We start from the raw sequence: 19622 nt of genomic DNA on the forward strand, positions 1-19622 counted from the left end.
CGAATGTGAAGCTGCTCTTATCTCTCTATTATTATTTAGCTTATTATTTATATATTATGTTATATATACAATAAATAAATGATATATATATAATATATATTTATAAGCTATTACTTAGCTTATTCTTTTGCTTTGAAGACTTGTTCAGTAATTCAATGTCTCTTACCAAGCACTAAACATAGAAACAATGAAACAATGTACTAATGTTTTGTCCTGGCACAGGGTAACACCTGGAATAAAACCAAATCTCAAACCATCACAATGATTCATACTGATCTCACATGTTGGTGATGCTTATTGCGTGGTTGCTACTGATGTAATATGTTTTACTGCAACAGTGTTCTCAGTAAAGCTGAATGTGAACTTCATGTGGAAGCCAGAACCACCACAAACAAGGAGGGTCCCTGCCTTTTTTAGAGTATGGCACACTGATTTTAATAGGATTGTCCAACAGTTTGAACATAGTCACTTGTTCAGATTAATACATACTGACTTGTGCCATGGAAAACTGGTTCCTGACTGGAGCCAAGAAGAAAAATTTCTTGCCCATCTACAGTTGCACAGGAACGTTCCTTCCACTTGTTTGTCTTGTGCAGCACAGCATTTTTCCTGGGACACTTGTAAGCTGTTTCTGGGAGCCAGTGCTTTTCTGTGTACTGCTTAATCAAATTCCAATGTCACTTCTGCTTTGTGTCCAAACTTGTGCTTCCACGTGAAACTGAGTTATATCTTGTCAGTGGGAGATGTTATTGCTTTGGCCTTTTGAGTGTTTGTGATGCTTTTGTGATGAGACCAGCAGTTTTGGTTTTTATTAATTTCCTCCCACTATCCTGGAGTAATTTTTTCTCACCCCTTGTACATTTTGGTGTCAAATTCACTGCTCTGTGATCCAACCAGCATTCAGGAGCATACACTGTTGCATTTTTAAACAATTTCTGCAGAGTTTCAGCTATATCTTCTGTGACAGAAATACACAAATATGTCTCACACAAAGCTTGTGGTAACATTTTCAAGGCTTCTCGCTACCTTTGCACTTCACCCAGTGTTTCTGCTTTCATAGCAGTAACTTTGCATTTCACTGTCATCTGTCTTCCATGCCCTCAAACACAAATAACCTCCCTTTTCATTGTGGCTAGAGCCTACAAAAATAAGTTTTGTTGGTCAATAGCTGAAAATCATGACTGATGACTAGTACTGGATGACGATCTTGGCATTTTTACAGGCCCCTGTTATCTTATCACATCATGTTAGTGCATCTTAAACAATCTTAACAAACCATGGGTTTTTTTTCCCCCCTTTCTTTATAAAATGAAAACAGTAATATCTAACTCAGTGTGAAGGTGTGTAGCGTCATATATTTGTGTCAGCACAACAGTTTGGGATCCTACATTTTGCATTCTTATATCATTGTTACTATTATACTTCTTGCTTTTGTTGGTGCCTATCTTACTTTTTGCACGTCAGCTCAGGAACTCGTATGTGTTTTTGTGCCACTGGAATGACCCAAGTAGTGTTGGGTGGGTTTTTTGTTGTGGTTGTTTTTTTTGTGTTTTTGTTTGTTTGTTTTTTGTGGGTTTGTTTTTTTCTTAATGTGTTAAAATATATAAAAAGTACATATGATGATTGTTAGGGTGCCCACTCAATGTGGTATGAAATGGTTAGCATGTCTGGTTTAGGCCTTTTTTCTGTTGGCATCCTGTTCATGACTGCATGCCAAGACTGCGGAAGCTGCATGCCGCGTTCCTGTCAGATACTTATTTTTGTCTGAAGGATAACAGCTGAAGCCCATTGAACCATGTGCATGCTATATGTCATTCCCAAATTCCCCTGTGAAACTGATGTGTTGTTTCCCATGGGCAGATAACTTTTACATGGAATAGTTATTTATAAAGGTCATCCCTCTGTGGGTTTATCAGAGCTGTTACCCATGCTGTTGGATGACCTTCAGCACCACGTCACCATTTCTGTTATTTGGTCCTATCTCAGACCCCTCAGGTTCTGCTGTAAAAAACTCCCTAACTCAGATTATTCACTTCACAGCTCATTAAACACCTAGCGTAATGCTTGCAAGATAAAATTAAGGACAGCTTGATTTAGTGTCACAGGTGCTAAATATACTGGATGGGGTTTGTGAAACTATTTGCAGCTACTAATAAGCATATGCCAAAGGACTGCAAATGGGTGATACTCTTTAAATAATATTTTGTGTGTGTCATTTGGCATTTGATCCTCTTGTTTCTGTTTGGAAAGTGTTTTCTACTGAAACCACTGACTGCAGAATCAGTTCTTAAGTGGTACTGCATGCTGAGTCTGATGCATTCATCATTTCAGGGAACATTTCTCTTTGAACTGGGAAGATTATAACAGGAAGAAATTATTAGCAAATCTAAATATTTAATGCTGCTAATCAAAAACATCTGGGGACTAGTACTGCAGATGACTAGGCTGAGTCCTATATAAATCTGATTATATCCATTAGCTCCTGGAAAATACTTTATGCCTTGAGGGCTGGGTCCATACTGTGAAATTGCTGAGATCTCAACTACTGTAATTAAGGCTGAAATAATGTCAATTGCCTTTGAAGAAAAATGTCAGTGATTCATTTAAATTGAGTGTAGATAGCTAAATAAACATCCATAAAATTGAGTTTTCAAAATTATTTTCAGAAATCTGTCATATCTCTGCAGCTTCAGATCATGTTTGTGAGGGGAGCTGATGTGCCCAAGTGAAAGGAATCAATCATCCCATTGATACTTTTGACAAACTGAACTTTAAAATGAAATTCAGAATGTTCAAATTTGAACATGAGGGTGGTCAATGCTCTATGCTGTTAAATACATTTTTTAGTCTTTTGAGCAATTTTTATGCATGATCAAGTTTACAGCACTTTCCACTGCTTGGTCGCCTTGCATCTCACTGATCTTACTTCACAGCCCAAAGCTAAAGGGCTAGACAGTTAATTATGGGCTTGGATCCAAATTTTCTTTAGTTTTGAGACGTGCTATCAATTGCATAATACTAGCAATCTTAAAGTAATCAGAAAAAAATAACTCTTCCTAATCTTCTTGCTTTCTAGCAGTAGTAAGCATTTTATTATAAAATAGTGAGGCTGTACTTGAGTGCTTTCTGGAAATAAACAGAGGCTGTTTTCTCCATAGTGCTTACAGGATGTCACTTCAGGAGAACTTAAACAGAACCTCTTCATTGTGCTATCTAATGGTATCCTGAAGTAACTAAACTCAGCAGAAGGATATCAATGCTTAAGTCAAGGAACTCTCATTGTAGGTGGACTATATTTGTACTGCTATAGCAGCTATAACATCCTCATAGTGTCAAAAAGTTATGGCTGCAATGGTATTTCCACATGTGGAGATGGAAACAGGATTGGACCACTGAGGGAAACCATTCTTTGTATTTCACCTCTGTAGAAAGCCTGAGGAAGATATTTCAGAAAATCCTTGACAATTTTATTCAAAACATTTGGGAGAAGAGTAATCTTACAAACATTATAGGATTGAATTTTCTGTGAATAAAAATATCTTTTCATGATACAGAATAATGTGGGGAGTTTGTTATAAATAACAGAGGAGAATATTGTTATACAGCTGCAGTTACCTCCTTGCCCCTTTGGTAGTGTTATTATGAATGCTGCAGCCATAAGTCTTATCTGTAGGTATAACTTCATAGTGCTGGAGATACAAAACCACTGCAGGATAATGGTTTAACTGAAAACATGTAAGGCTTAGTTACACAGAGAGGCACTGAAAAAGGCCAAGACCTTAGACAGTGAAATACTCGGTCATTCTGCAGTACCCTTCTCTTTTTCTGTTCTGAATACATCTGAGACAGTAATAGCAGAAGGTGTTGCCCACTGTAGTTGGCTAATTTGATAGAAAAAATAAATGAAATATGTTCTAAGCATTTTCCAATGGGATTCTGCTTTTTGAAAATTCTTTTAGAGCAATGAATATCAGTGGGATTACAGACACAGAAGAAGAAAGAATTAAAGAAAGTGCTGCATATGTTGCCAAGAGGAACCTTTTTGCTACAGGTGAAGGAATTAGTGTCAGCAAAGTGGCCAAGTCAACTTCCGAAGAGGAATATCATGAAAAAAAGTCAAGGAAAGTAGCAATTCGGGAGTCTGCTGAACACGTGGCCCTGAAGAAAAAGGTAAAAGAGCAGAAATTAACACCTTGGCTGTAAACAGCATGGGTCTTTTTTTGTTTGGTGTTTGTAATGTGCACCTCGGCCAATCACAATTATGGTTGTAAAACTCAAAGTACTTTCAATTGAAGTCTATTCAATGACTTCAGTTCCTGCTATTTTGGTGTCATGTGGATAAGAAAAGAGGTTCAGGGCCAGAGGTAGGTGCCAGGAATGCTTCTGTTGTAATGGGAGAGAGGAAGGGAGAAGAGAGCCAGGCAACTGCCTTTGGTCATGCCCACACCTAGTTAAATGGCAGAGCATCCTTCACCTGAAGGATTCCTGGTTTGGGCCTAACACAACAAAGAATCAGCCACAAGGCACAAGAACCAGCCATCTTCCCCCCCACATTCTATCCCCTCCCCACAGGCACTGGGGTGGGGGAGAACAAAGGCCAACTAGAAGCTCATGGGTTGAGACAAAGGACAAGGAGGGTTCTTCACTGATTAAAGTCACGGGCAAAACAGACTCAACTTGGGGAAAAAATAATAATTTAATTTCACACTAATCACATACAGGACAGACAACACACAGAGCAGGGCTTGCATATGTTACCCCACCCCTCCCTTCTTCCCAGGCCCAAATCACTTTGTTCCTGGTTTCTCGCCCTTCTTCTCCCCAGTGGCACAGGGGGACAAGGGATGGGGTTTAGAGTCAGTTCACAGGCTGGTGGTTCTTGCCACGCCATCCTCCTCAGGAAGAAGGATTCCTTACAGTCCTTCCCTGCTTCCCCACAGGGCCCCTCCCATGGGAGAGAGTCCTCCATGACTCTCTCCTTCCTGAGTCCATCCCATGATGTCCAGAGCTGCTCCAGCCTGGGCTTCCCACAGAGTCACGGGCTGCTATGGGAACAGCCACCTCCCCTGGCACCGGGGTCATCCAAAACTGTGCAATTGGAGTCCACAGGCAGCAAACCCAAGCTCACCCCTCCTGGCTCCTTCAGGGAATGTTCCACCACGTTCCTCCATGAGTGCAGGGGGACAGCTGCCATCTCGCCATGGGTTGTAGGGAAACTTCTGCTTGGGCACCTTCTTCCCCTTCTTCCTCACCAGCACCACTCCAGCTCTCCAGCTCAGCTCCTTCAAAGTGTTTGCACTGCTCAGGTGTTACCTCAGTTCTTTTGTATGTTAATTGCTGAGGCGCATCTATTGCCCCTCTAATGGCTCCTTGGCTGGGTTTGGAGCAGGGGGAGCTCTTCAGCTTCATACCGGAGCCACCCGTGGGGCCCTTCCGCCACTACAAAAAAGTCCACCAAACCAAACAAGCCCACATACTGGCAGTGAAGAAAGGTGCCAATTAGGAGGTGATGTAGGTAACTTCTGGATTTTGATGGCCTTCTCCAGAATGTTTACCCCAGAATTTTTATCACGGTGTGTAAATTAGGGAAGGAATTGCCAAAGACATCTGGAGCTGAATCTCTGATTGTGGGTGGCTTAGATATTATTGTGCAACTTCTTAAATAATAACAGTCATAGGACTATGTTATGACCAGACTGGGAAAATATATCAAGTACAAACATGTTCCATTTTGCAAATGTATTAATGGTTTGAGAAAAAGAATTGGTGGTATGCTTGTACAATATCCTCACGACGTGAGGTTGGAAAGTGTGTAAATGCTTTGAAGGACATGGTAAAAATTCAGAATTACCTCAAAATTGAGAAACAGTGAAAGTTAAATTTGATGACAACCAAAGGAAATTACTACACAGAGAAGGAAAAGAACAAATAAACAAGGAATGCCTGACTAGGAAGAAGTAGAGGAGGATCTGGGGCTTATAGCTGGTCACAAATATAGTGTCAGTCAATGTAATGTTAATTATACAGAAACACATGCCATTCTAGAGTGTATTAACAAACATATTGTTATTAAAACACAGGGGGTGATTATTTAATTGTATTGGAGACTCTTGGACCTCTGATAATGAGCAGTTACTGCTTTATAAATGTTAAGGACAAGTAGAACCTTTTCAGAGCAGCAAAACAACAATTGTAAGGAAAATTGGAATTGCCCCGTTTATAAAAGACTGGAAGGCTTATGAAAGCTGTCTCCTCTTGATAACCTTAATACAGGGAACAGTAGTTCTCCATGTATGTGAAAAGACAGAAAATAAATAGTTTAGTTTGCAGAAAACAAGATTTATAGTATATTAGGAATTTTTTTCCAGCTCTGTTGGTAGCCATGCAGTTGAAAGAGTTACCCTAGGAGGATGAAAGATCCCATCAGCAGGAAAGGTTTGAGAGCAGGCCTGTCAGAGATGATCTAGGCCTATACAATTTTGCGTTAGAGCAAAAAGACCTATTTCACCTTTCGCTATGTATTGAAAAAAAATAATTTTACTTTCAATAGTTTTAAGGTGGAAAACAGTGAAATCAAATGAACTATTTTGGAAGGATAATTTCTTGAAGATGAAAAGTTTGTTTTCTATGTCTAGGTAAGATAAGTACATTAAGTATGTCTCCTTTTTTACTGCTCATAAAAAATGCTGTTTGCATAATAATAGTTTGCACTTATAACTAATGGAGTTAATAATAAAATATTTCTTTTCCAGATAGAAGAGACTCAGGCATTCCACAAAAAGTTGAATAAAGATAAGCTTTTACATGCTCCTGAGTTTGTTATCGAGCCTCGTTCTCACACTATCTGGGAGAAGCAAAATGTCAAATTTCACTGTTCTGTGGCTGGCTGGCCAGAACCCCGTGTTACATGGTAAGTTTGTATCTCTGCTACTGAAAGTCACCACATAACCAGCTTGTGAAATTATCTCAGTTATTTTTTCAGGAAAGGTACAAGTTCAATTAAAAAAATTAGGTACAGAGGCCTGTCAAACGCCTTTCAAGTCACCCTGTACAAAAAGAAAGCAAAATATGAAAAGGCAAAATAATACTTTGTGTAACAACAATGAAAATACTTTTTTTTTTTTTTTCTGGAGACACCCAATATATTCTTTCTGCCTACTGATAAAGAAAAAATAGCAGTTTAATTTACTGTCAGTACTATCTTTAAAATAATGTTTTCCAAATACTTCTGTTTAGTCTACAAAAGCCATTAATGTCCCTCAAGCCTTAAGGCATGCTTTGGTTAAGAACTAGCTGCTTGGCTGCTGAGGACTTGTAGTACTGAATCCTCATGAAACTGAAATCTCATGATGCGGAGTATGCATAGCAGACTCAACATAAGTTAAAGACTGCAGATAGATCTAAGACCACCCAAATCTTCTGAAAGCTATTTGGAGTCTACTGGAAACTTTCTATTCACTTGAATGGTCCTTGGACTAAATCTTTACTGTAAGAACTCCAAAATATACTCTTATCCATAACTGGAGGTCTAATTTGCCTCTGGGGTTAAAGTTTACTCTGACTGGAGTTTAATTTAGCTTAATTAAGAGTGGCTTATGAAGCTTTAGTCTCTCACCATCTCTTGGTGAAAAAAAACTCAGCAAGTTTTTAAGATCATAAGTAATAACCATTTTTCAAATCTAAAATGAGATTTGACGCTCATTATTTAATGTAAAAATTTCTTCTAGAACGTATGGATGTGTTTATAGGTTTAACAAAGAATAAGCCTGTGTTCAGCATTGAGCATTAACTAGGAATAACTCCTATGGAGATTGTATTGGTTGAGTCAAGAGAAAACATTATGTTAAGTAATACTCATATTTTGCAATTTAGTATTTGATTTTTTAATGGACTCTGTGGTAATTTTAAGTCTAAAAAACCATAATTTCAGGGCATGATAAATAGTGCTACTAAGTCATACGTTGCCAGGCCAGAGGTGATGCCCATAAAGTCACTTGGTCTCTCTCCTTAAACGATGACAACCGATAGCCAGACTCTGCATGGATGCAATTTTCCCGTCATGTAAGGGTTGCAAGTGTCCAGTTTTGACACTCCTCCTAGAAAGGATTCCAGACAAACTCTTTGGATGTCATCTCAGCTGAATGTAAGGAACAGCCAGCTACCCTTGTGGCTGCAATCCAGCTCTGTAACTTGAATCCAAACCAAGAACGTGACAGCTGGGCCATTCTCGCTTTGGTTGAGATTGACATTATCCCAAAAACCTGACATGGTTAAAGCAAGCCTTCAGCTATCTGCCTTGCTCTCATTGTGAACCAGCCTTTCATCTAAGTGCTAAATGTGGATGGTGGAAATTAATACAGCATTTTACTGTACATCTGAATTCCAACGGGATTTCAGTTCGCCACAGGCTACTAATGGAAAAAAATAGTTCATAGCCATTTCAGTAGGAGTCTTTGCTCTGAGAGGTAGAATGGTGCTGTCCTGGATCTGTCAGCTCTCATTCAGCATTTCTAATTTAATGTCAGTCATGTTTTCCAGTCATTTGTACAAGCAATGGAGACTTTTCAGTGCTATGCATGATAAATTTCAGAGTTTCATGATCTTTAAAAAAAAACTTCCTCTGTGATGCAGCTGTTCTGACTCCCTTGGAAAAAGCGTATGGAAAACCCGGGACACTTGAAACCAGTAGCAAGAGGCATAAAATATAAGTGCATAATGACAGTGGGAGATTGCAGTCCAACATTAGCTAATGACTTGGCTGCTCTGGAATTTGCATTTCCAGAAATAACACGTGGTCCTTCTGACACATAAGCCATATTCTTTCCAGAGATGAATATAAATAAGCAAAAATTGAATACATTATTTTTTACTAACTTGGTAATGAAGACAAGAGAGATGAAAGTATTTTCATTGCTGCTTGACTCAGCTTGCTTCTACACCATGCATTGCATGCTGCTTAACACCCTCACTGCCAACAAGATCCAAGGGTCACCCAGCCCTTTGCAGAAAAGCTATAGAAATCAAGGAGTTATGTCCCATTTCATAGGATTTCATGTTCCCTGGAAAATATTAGGAACTGATGGTGTTATTCTGTTTTCTAAGGTATTTGACACATAGGCAGAAGTTCCCAGGCAGATCAGTCTGGGTGGCATCATTGAAGAGATGAAGTGAAGACTTAGAGCAAATCAATTTACTCCTAATGGAGCCATGTATTATTCTTTGCTGTAAGTCAAGATAATGAGGTAGAAGACCTATAAAGGGGTCAAGCTCTTCTGCAACTGTTTGAAATCTGGAATTGAGGTTATTGACCTGCATTGAGTCTCTTTTCATGGACATCTTGCTGAGGGGAAGATAGGATGAAAGGCACTAGGGTTTATGATCCTCACTCACTTTGGCACTTGGAAAAATCCCAGTGTACTACTGTGCCCAAATATTTGTAGCCAGGGAAACATTACTTATTCCAAAACACTGAAATTGCTGAAAGGCAATTTTCAGATTTATTGTGAATATAGCTTCATCTTGAGACATATTAAACTACTAATATTCTTGGTAAAAATAAAATAGCTTCTAGCTGACTTCTTTGGTGAAGTGGGCCATACCACTGACAGCAGAGCAGTTCCTTTTCCTGATTCAAAATCATGAGAGAAAATTACCTTTAAAATCCAAAATGAAGAAGCAAAGCTTTTTGGCTGGATGACTTGTGAAGAGAAAGGCTTATTTAAGCTACATCAAAGTAAAAGATGCTTTTCTCTATCCTAATTTCTATTTCCACTTCCCTTACATAAGCACCTTACAGGGAAAGCTCTGCTGAAGGAGGACATTATCTTAGGGAACATTGTTTCTTTATAGACCTCACTTCAATCCCAAATGTACAGAACACAATTCAGTGTTTAATTTTATTAGACTCCTATTGCTAGTTTGTTCCATGTTAATAATGTTAAGACAGAATTCACTTGAATATATACTTGGTTACATCATGTATTGTCCAGAATGACTGACTTCATATGCAGTGATTGGTGAGGAAGAATCTACCATGAAGCACTGAACTCTCCCTCCCGGAGTCTCCAGCTCTTTATATAAATTCTGAAATTACCTCTCACTGCTGTGTGATATTTGTTCATTCATTCCTTCAAATAACTCACTAGGAAATTCAAACTGTAAACTTTTCCTATCTGAATATATTCCTGTACCAAGAAAACACTCATAGTGTGTACTTGTAAAGGCAGAAAAATTTGTTGTAGTACAGGTCTTTCCAGATCCATTGCTGCAATGCACTTTACCGTGAAGATTTTTTTTTATAAGCAGTCTAATCCTGTTTGCATCAGGGCTTCTGCCAACCTAGCTATGCAAGTAAAAAATAAATAATAATAATAAAAAAATGTCTTTCTATCTGAAATTTTTTGTGAATCTGTGGGTTTTAAAAATAGATGAAATATGTAAACCAAATGTGTACGATATCAAGTAGGTAAGCATGGTACAGAATTGCCAGTGTTTGCAATTAACAAAACTCTAAGGTGTTGCCCATGGTGACTTTTTGATTCCTTTACAAATACTAACCTGAAATTCATTCTAATATAAGTTGGTTTTCACCTTGTTCAATACTATTTTCTCACTTTAATAGGAAAAAAAATTTACCTGAGACAGGTCAAAGAAAAGAGCGAGTCTTTAAATGTCACTTAATAAAATTTTTCCAGGAAATTAGACTCCAGTTTATCTAGGAGAAACATGCAGAAACTGATACTCTATTTCAAACATCAAGCACTTAACCTTTTAAAGTATATAATTGTACACTTCTGTTTGGGACATACTGTTTCTTTGTTTTTCCATAGGTACAAAAATAATGTGCCCATCGATGATCAGGCTCATCCTGGCAAGTATATAATTGAAAACCGATATGGTCTGCACTCGCTGGAGATCAGCACGTAAGGGAATAATGGATAATTTAACAAATAGCTTAAGCTGAAATATTGGTATAGATCAAGACGTGCCCAATGTGAACATATCTCTTGGTGATGTGAGAGATACCAAGTTTTTACAGCTGAGGTGAATGTTGTCTACTAAATGTAGAAACAGTTCTGGGTTTTCTCAGTGGAGAATATGCAATTTACTGAAGTGAGTAATTTATTTGGATTATTATTCTGTTTATGGGTGAGTCAGAAATGTGGGACATTTGTGATTACTTTTTCCATTTCTTTGCTGAATGAGTACAGTCAAACATGAGAAAAATCTGGTTCAGGGTTAAAATGAACCTGGGTTAAACCTGGTTCTTACTGAAATGAGGAACAGAACTGGGATGTCCTCACTTTGTACACAAGAAAGATCTTAAACAGTACTCATCCTCCAAATAGGAAATGTTTACAGTTACTCTGCATTGAAGAAACGTTGAAAGAATGAAATCTAATAATGTAATTGGACAATCAGCAAAACTCTAGATTGGACAATTTAGATACTGGTAGGTGCCCTTTGAACATATTTTTATCATCTCTGCCATTTCTACAGCTTTCACATTAGGCATCACTTCATAAAAGACAGTAAGTTAGAGCTAACCTAGATGAATATTATTAGATAGTTTTTTCAATTGTATTCTCAGTTGCAAAGATGCAAGTGATATTTGAAAATAAACCTGTATTCCAAACACTATATTTTTAACATTGAGAAAAACTTAATGGCTACAATCAGTTCAGTGTCCAGTGTGTCTGTATAGGTTTTATGCAGATTTCTGAGTTGTTGTTTTTTTTAATCTAAAAGATAGGAAAGGGTATGACAATGGGGTAAACGGGTTCCATGCCTAATAATTTCTATCATTTTAGATGTGAATTTGATGACACTGCTCAGTATCGGGCCTCTGCTATGAATGTTAAAGGAGAAATTTCAGCATATGCTTCCCTTGTGGTAAAGAGTAGGTTTGCAAAGCATTTCCTTTTTTTTTTTTTTTCTTTAGATGCATATTACTGAGTTCATTTTGGTGGCTCAGGAGCCTTTACCTCTTCTTGATAGTGACTGGAGTTGCACTTTTTTTGTCTAGGGTACAGAGGAGATACTGATGCAAGTCTTTTGCATGCTGGAACTCTTTCCTTTTCTCTGGGCCGTAAGTTGCAATATGTGTTTGTTTCACACATCCATTTACAGTTGTGATATCATGACAAATGGCTAAGCAGAATATTTTGTAACGTTACTTAAAAAGTAGCAGGTCTGATTTGCAAAGGTACTGAACTCTATCGTTACGGATGGTGTTAGCCTCTCTCATAGGGGAAAATGTCATTGCCTTCTGGGTCTATGGCTATTTTCCTATGTAAGAAACATCCTTTTAATATTGCCTTTGGCTGCAGAATAAAATCTGTCAAATAGAGAGACACTTTGTATCTTCCAGTTTGTAAAACATGGTCTGGAAAAAACTAAGTGGTGCATGTGCGTAAGTAGAGCAGTTGACTAAATAATTTTTATCTGTCATTATGGAATCCCATACATTGTGAAAATGCATGGAAAATAGACAGTGTCCAATTTGAAAATTTTGGATTTACCAAGGTAAAACCCTGTAATTTGTTTTACCTGCAGCCCTTACATTTGGAAGTAATTTACCATTTTGTATTGATTCTTTCATGATGAGAAATTCTGAAGACAGTCCACTCCTATAATGGGATGTGTGTGAAGTGCCCTAGGGCTCCTGTCCATGGAAGACTTGAACAATGAGACAGACATTCCTTTTACTATAGCAGCACGAATAGAATCAGGGATATGCTGCAAAGGCATAGTAGATGTCTTTTATATACTGTAGCTCTGAAAGAATAGAAACAAGATTATGTACCATATTACAAGATGCAAGGCCATGAGTTTCCAATATAATTTGTGATTTATCACTAGGTAATGGAAGGTGATGACCTGCATATATTCACTGATCACAGGAAGACTGTGAGCTACCAGTGTAGGATACTTGTGGAAAAGGAAAATGTGACCCTAGGTTTTATCAGCTGAGGTGTTTACTAAAGAAATACGGGTGCCCCTGTGCCATGTACATGTAGCACAAGTGAAAGGCACTTACTTTATTCTGTCTGGAAAACTGCACAACTCAGGTGACAAAACATCAGAAAATGTAAGTTCAGGAGCAACTACAAAAAGAGGCTACTTGAATGCCAGGAGGAACAGAGAGCTCATTTTATATTAAAAGCTCCAACACATCCTCCCAACCCTTGACTTATTTAGCTTATAAATAAGTAAGGTTGAGTGGACATGTGACTGCCTTGAGATGGAGCAGGGAAATAAAAGAGCCACATAAGCTAAATATCAGTTTGACCTGAACAAATAATTAATCATAAATAGAAGCCTGTTTGAGTTATATAAAAAAAATTATGATAAAATGCTGCATCAGAAATTTTGGAAATTCTGGAATGATATTCTGCAGGAGCCTCTCCCTGATAAAATGAACTAGATGTAAGAACCAGAGTTGTGTGAATAAAGAAATAATTGATTCTCTGTGATAGTAAGGGCTTGGATTATTTGACACTGCAGTTACCTCTGAATATGGTTGCTGAATATATGTTGTTTCTATTGAAATCTTAAACCTTACCTGAGCTTGTATTCATAACCAGTGCGTACTCTTGCTTACTGCTCTCATCACAAAAGCAAAGGAAAAAGTAAACAGCCAGATTTTTTTCCCCATGTACAGTTGGCGTGAGCCCTCATGGCTATGCTTCCAGGTTTGAAATCAGTTTTGTCGACACATTTGATGTAGCCTTTGGGAGAGAAGGCGAGACAGTGAGTCTGGGCTGCAGTGTTGTCATCAATCCTGATATCAAGCGCTTCAAACCAGACATCGAATGGTACAGAAATGGTAAGGATGTTTGACAAGAAGAAATATAAACTTATTTTGTACAAATATTTCCTTATTTTAGCATATATGAATGTTTTAATTTGGTCATTACTTTTCAGATTTCTAAACAGTAATATTTTTTATTTTTCAATTATTTTTTTTTGCAAAATTTGGTATTTTGAAATGGAACCAGGGTGAGAAAACCGACAAAACACTGTGAAAGCATCTTCTAGGATTTCTTTCTTGAGTAAAAAGAAATTTAAATTAGAATTATTTTGATCAGCTCCAACATCTATGTGGTCCATCTGCATAGCCCACAGAGCTTTTACTATTTACTTAGTGCGTGCTAGTAAAAAAGCTGTTGCTCTCTGGTGTTACACTTTGAAAATTAAGATGAAAATATCATGATAGCAAAGTTAGCTTTAATTCATGCTTGTCTTCTAAGAGTGAAAGTTATGTAAGAAGAATGATCTCTTGTGTATTTCCAATCTGCCCTGCACATTCAGGATATGTTCCTCAGTAGAACCAACAAGTTCTCATCATTAAATTCTCTAATTTGTAGGTGTTCTTATTACACCATCCAAATGGGTCCAGATGCACTGGAGCGGGGAGCGAGCTTCATTAACTCTGACTCATGCAAACAAGGAAGATGAAGGTCTTTACACTCTACGAGTGGTGATGGGAGAGTACTATGAAGAGTACAGCAATTATGTCTTTGTTCGAGGTAGGATATTGTCTTGTGAACAAAACTCACTAGAGAAATGAGGAAAAAGCTGGCAAAATCAGACTCAGCCGTTTTAGGTCCTTATTTTCCAATGAAAAGAGAATAATGATTTTCTAATAATAGATTCTAGCTGTCAGTTGCTATCTTTGGAAAAAATTAGTGCATACCTCAAAGCTTTGGTGGTGCATGCTAGAAGACTTCTAAACCACATTGGCATTCTGACGAGGAAATTTAGGGTAGTTAAGTAACTTCACTACTCTTTCTCAATTTCAGCCTGTGAAGAGTACTGAACTTAAGTCATAAAGAGGAAAAATGTACATAATAACTTAAAAATATATTTTTGTAACCATCTCACTGCTAGCTGTTTTGATCAACAGTTTGAGTGAAATGTGAGGGGTTCTCATTAATGCACAATGCAGGAAAAAAATACAATGGAAGTGTAAACACAAATTTTGACACCTGAGAAAGAATAACCTCATGCACCTCATGACAGGCTGGGGCTTGATTGGCTGAGAAGCTGCTTTTAAGAAATACCTCCTGGGTCCTGGTGGAGACCAAGGAGAACATGAGGCAGTAATGTGCCCTGGTCACAAAGAAGGACAGCGTCATCTTGGGCTGCATCAGGAAGAGCATTGCAGCACATGGAGGAGGTGGTCCTTCCCCTCTACTCAGCACTGCTAAGGCTCATCTGGAGTGCTGGGTCCAGTCCTGAGATCCCCAGTACAAGAGAGACATGGACTGACTATAGTTAGTCTAGCGAAGGGCTGTGATGTGATTAAGGGCTTGAAGCATCTCTCATAAGGGGAAATGCTGAGAGAGGTGGAGCTATTTAGCCTGGAGAAGAGGGGGCTTAAGGGGAGTTTATCTGTGTGTATAAATACTGATAGAGAGAAGTAAAGTAGCTGGGGAGGGACATTTTATAAGGCCATGTAGCAATAGGACAAGGGGTAATGGCTTTAAACTGGAAGAGGGTAGATTTAGGTTAGACATTAGGAAGAAATTCTTTAGTTTGAAGATGGTGAGACACTGGAACAGGTTGTCCAGAGAAGCTGCAGATGCCACACCCCTTCCTCCAAAGTGGCCAGGGTCATGTTGGTTGGGGCTTTGAGCAACCTGGTCTAGTGGGAGGTGTCCCTGCCCATGCAGGGGGCTTGGAACTAGATGATCTTTAAGATCCCTTCCAACACAAACTGTTATATAATTCTATGATTCTGTGATTCTATGATTCTATTTTTTTTTTTTTTTGTGGTGGCCAATGCCAGGACAAGAGGCAATGGAGACAGATTAAAACACAGGAAAGCTCATTCAGACATAAGAAAACACTTTTTTGCTGCAAGGGTAGTTGAACACTGGAGCAGGTTACCCAGACAGGCTATGGAGTCTCCATCCTTGGAGAGATGTAAAACCTGAATTGACATGGTCCTGAGCAACCAGCTTTGGCTGACCCACTGTGAGGCAGGGGCTGGACTAGTCAATCTCTGGAGTTGTCTGCCAATCTCAACCATTCAGTGATTCTTGAAAGTAAAGCAGCAAACTGTAGAATCAAAATGTGACTTCTCAGAGTGTTGTTTCCTTGTACCGTGAAAATCTTCCTTGAAGTTCTATTAGAGAAATATTTCTTTAAAAGGAGCCATGGCTATCAGGTTGCATGCAGATTCTATATCTGTCCCAGCTGCTCGAAGCAGCTGAAGCATGAAATGCTAATTCAAAAGCTCTGAAAATTCTTGGCTCTGGGACCATGTTCAGAATGGAACTGCATTGCCAAGTCCAGCAGAGCTCTGTGAGATAACAGCCTGCTTAGAAAACATGACTGAAGCAGAGCTTTCATTACAGAAAGAAAGAATCTACTAAAATGAGCATCCATGATGGGGAACAGGACTTGACTTTCTTGCTTTGTTTTAAATTGTGCTGCTGTGTAAATAATTTCTCTCTCTTGTTCCTGTTACATCTTCTAGCAATGTGTCTTCTAGCTATGACCTGACTGCAAACCCATGACCCCTTTCACCAGGATATCTTACTAGTCTATTGGTGTGTTTGCCAGATTCTAATTGGATTAATTATGTTCTACATTCCTACCTAAATGGTTCCCACAGTCTCAGTTGTCTAGCATATTCATCGTTGCTCCTCATAATTGTAGGAAAATCTGGTACAAATGGCTAGCTGTGGTATTTAAGCATGAGCAGTTTTCTTTCTGTGTCACATGTAGAAATCCCTGTGTATGGATGGAAGTGAGTGATGCACTCATCAGGCTTATAATGTTAGTGGGCTTTGAGAGCATGTGTGACTCTTCTGCCATGGCTACAGGTCATCATTTGTCAGCAAGCCGTAAGGGACGAAATCCTAACCTCCCTGAGGCTGACCAGCAATGTTAGTTGTCCCAGGTATTTCCCAGTCTGTCTTGGAAAGAAACTATGGTGTCTCATGTTAGTCAAGGGGTAAATACGGGCATTTGAAACCTTTCATATGGAGATCACTGAAGATGTATTGTTATTACTCTTAATTCTTATTATTTTGTTATGTTAATTGGATTCCTCACTCTGTACTTAATTGTTTTTTAAAATGCATCAAATTAGCCCTAATTAGAACCTGGACACTCTACCTTTGGCCCAGCCTCAGAAAGCCCACGCAATGCTGCTCTGCCTATAAGAAAAGTGTAAAGTGTGGTTTTGTTTTAGTCTTGCTTTATTTTAATTTTTCCTGAAGAGGACTCTTTTAATAATGAAGCATGTTAAATAGTCTTGGAAGACTTTGTTTTTTCTCAAATTCAAAAGCATAAAACATAGAGAAGACTGTATGTTGTAATACAAAATCATGTAGCGCTTTGGAACATCAAACCTTTTAAAGAAGTCTAGGGTTTAGATAGAATGTATGAACAATATTTATTAGCAATTTTTTTTTTTTTTTAAATTCAGGTATTGCATCTTCTTGTCTAAGTTGGGTCTTCTTTTGAAGTAACTGGCTTGAAAAATGCTACCTGTAATTGTACAACTTGGTGTCATTCTGCAGAGAAACAACCTCTCTTTGAAAGTCTTTTATACAATCTTCCTGCAAACGTTATTTTTCTTTACATGAAAATTACCCCATCTCAAAAGTCGGACTCTTACTGTGCAAACAGTAAAATTCCACAGTGTCCAGCACTGTGCTCTGTTTTTTAAAGCTTTAGATAAGATATATCCAGAAGCTGATGCTGGAGTCCAGGCCCTTTGACACCAGCAGTCAAAGATTTGTGGTAAATGTTTGAAATGAAGCATATGCTCATCCTTAAGAAGGTTATATTCCACAATGATAATGTATATGTACTATAATTAAACTTCAAAAGGTTGTGATACCTTTGCAGTTCATAGCTAACCAAAAAACAAGAAAGGACTATGTGTGAAGATAAGATATTTAATTCAGTGTTGTCTATCCAATGTGGGAATAATTTTGATTGAGCTATTGCCTGGCTGTAAGGCAAGATACTAGCCTCTTCTCCTAAGTAGAATAGCAGGTAAATATATGGACTGCCAAGTTTTTAGTTCTCACAGCTACCTAACTAGAATGCATGTTACCAATTTTCTTTGAAATGCCTAGGTGAATTACATTAACAATATGCTGTGACATATTAAGCATTTGTAAATGTGGCAAAGAGAAAACCAAAACCTAGAAAAGCACTGGCAATATAAAACCAAATAATTTTTTAAGCTAGTAATACAACTTTTTTTTTTTTTTTTTTTTTCCTTTGTATGGTAGGAACAGAGTTTGGCTCCTAAAGCTTAATAATTGTGAAAAAACTGTGGTTCACATTTGGAAACATATGTCTCCATCCTCATAGATGCTGATGCTGAAATGCCTGGAGCCCCTGGTGCACCACTGGATGTGCAGTGCTTAGATGCCAACAAAGATTATGTCATTGTCTCCTGGAAGCAGCCTGCTGTTGATGGAGGAAACTCCATCCTGGGTTATTTCATTGACAGGTCAGTGAGCAAGCTGGACTGGAGAGTTGGTATTGCTTCTCATTCTAACTCAAAAACCTAAAAAAACATTGAAAAGCAGGAGACAAAAAGGTCATTGTTGTTTTCATTCCTGTTGCTGGCCAGAAGAAAATTACTTTTATTGGTTTAGATTGGCTGGGCCTGATGTGCATGAAAGATGAAGTAGTCTCCTTCTGGCAACTGCAAAAGATACATGTCCCTTCAAGTATGCTAAAGTTGACACTCCTTAAAGCATCTTGGAGCATACTTCAGAGGGTTTAAACAATGAAAGGAGTTTTGCTTGTGTTCCTCCCTCAGTCCAGGAAAGCAGGGGTGCAGCTGTGAGAGATTTAGTGCAGGCCCACATAGTACTTCAGCCCTGACCCCTTGGTGCAGCTGCTTTCTTGTCACCAGTATACAACACTGCTGAGGAAGCTGGCATGGACCAGCCAATGAACACCAGTAGATGGTGAAGCTGTAAAGGGGTGGAAGGGCAGGTACTCCCAGTTTGCACTTTTCCCTTCCCAGCACTGCTCTTGCTGTTTACATTTTTCAGGTGTGAGGTTGGCACCACCCACTGGACCCAGTGCAATGAGACTCCTGTGAAGTTTGCTCGTTTTCCTGTCACGGGTCTGATTGAAGGCCGTTCCTACATCTTCCGAGTCCGAGCTGTGAACAAAGCTGGCGTTAGCCTTCCATCCCGGGTGTCAGAGCCTGTTGCTGCCCTGGATCCTTCTGACAGAGCCAGGCTTAGAAGTAAGGTGTTCTTTTTGCAGGTTGCCTGAGAGGTTTAAGATGTCACAACTCACTTAAAAAAGTAAATAAATTTGACTATATATTCATAAAGCTTCGAAATCCCACTAGAGGGAGCAATGCAAAAACAAAATATTCTTTGGAGACAGCTTTGCCAAGAAGAAATCCTCTCACTTCTATTTGCACAAAGTGCTCAAATGGCTTTGGCTGGCTGTGAGGCTATGCTAGAAGACAGGAAGAGTCACAGGAGAGCTAATTGCCTAAAGAGACTTGCTTCTGTCACCATCAAATAAAGTGGTCCTATGAATAGTGCCTCTCTGTATCACAGACAAGGGTGGTTGGTTCTGTGCTCATGTGACAAAGTCTTGCAGTAACAGCAGCACAATAC

General features: G+C 38.7%; 1 protein-coding gene across 3 annotated transcripts in view; it reads left to right on the forward strand.

Annotated features, from left to right (window-relative positions):
• The window catches only part of MYOM1 (myomesin 1), a 79435-nt gene that overhangs the window by 16705 nt on the left and 43108 nt on the right, over positions 1–19622 (forward strand). For all 3 annotated transcript variants that reach the window (XM_051611158.1, XM_051611157.1, XM_051611156.1), the window contains 9 exons: positions 3960–4170; positions 6753–6910; positions 10830–10922; positions 11811–11899; positions 12026–12088; positions 13664–13828; positions 14370–14531; positions 18343–18484; positions 19038–19237. In XM_051611158.1, the coding sequence (XP_051467118.1) occupies positions 3960–4170; positions 6753–6910; positions 10830–10922; positions 11811–11899; positions 12026–12088; positions 13664–13828; positions 14370–14531; positions 18343–18484; positions 19038–19237 (1283 nt within the window). The remainder of the gene's footprint in view (positions 1–3959; positions 4171–6752; positions 6911–10829; positions 10923–11810; positions 11900–12025; positions 12089–13663; positions 13829–14369; positions 14532–18342; positions 18485–19037; positions 19238–19622) is intronic.

Source organism: Apus apus, chromosome 2 (assembly GCF_020740795.1).
Source record: "Apus apus isolate bApuApu2 chromosome 2, bApuApu2.pri.cur, whole genome shotgun sequence".
NCBI classification, from domain to species: domain Eukaryota; kingdom Metazoa; phylum Chordata; class Aves; order Apodiformes; family Apodidae; genus Apus; species Apus apus.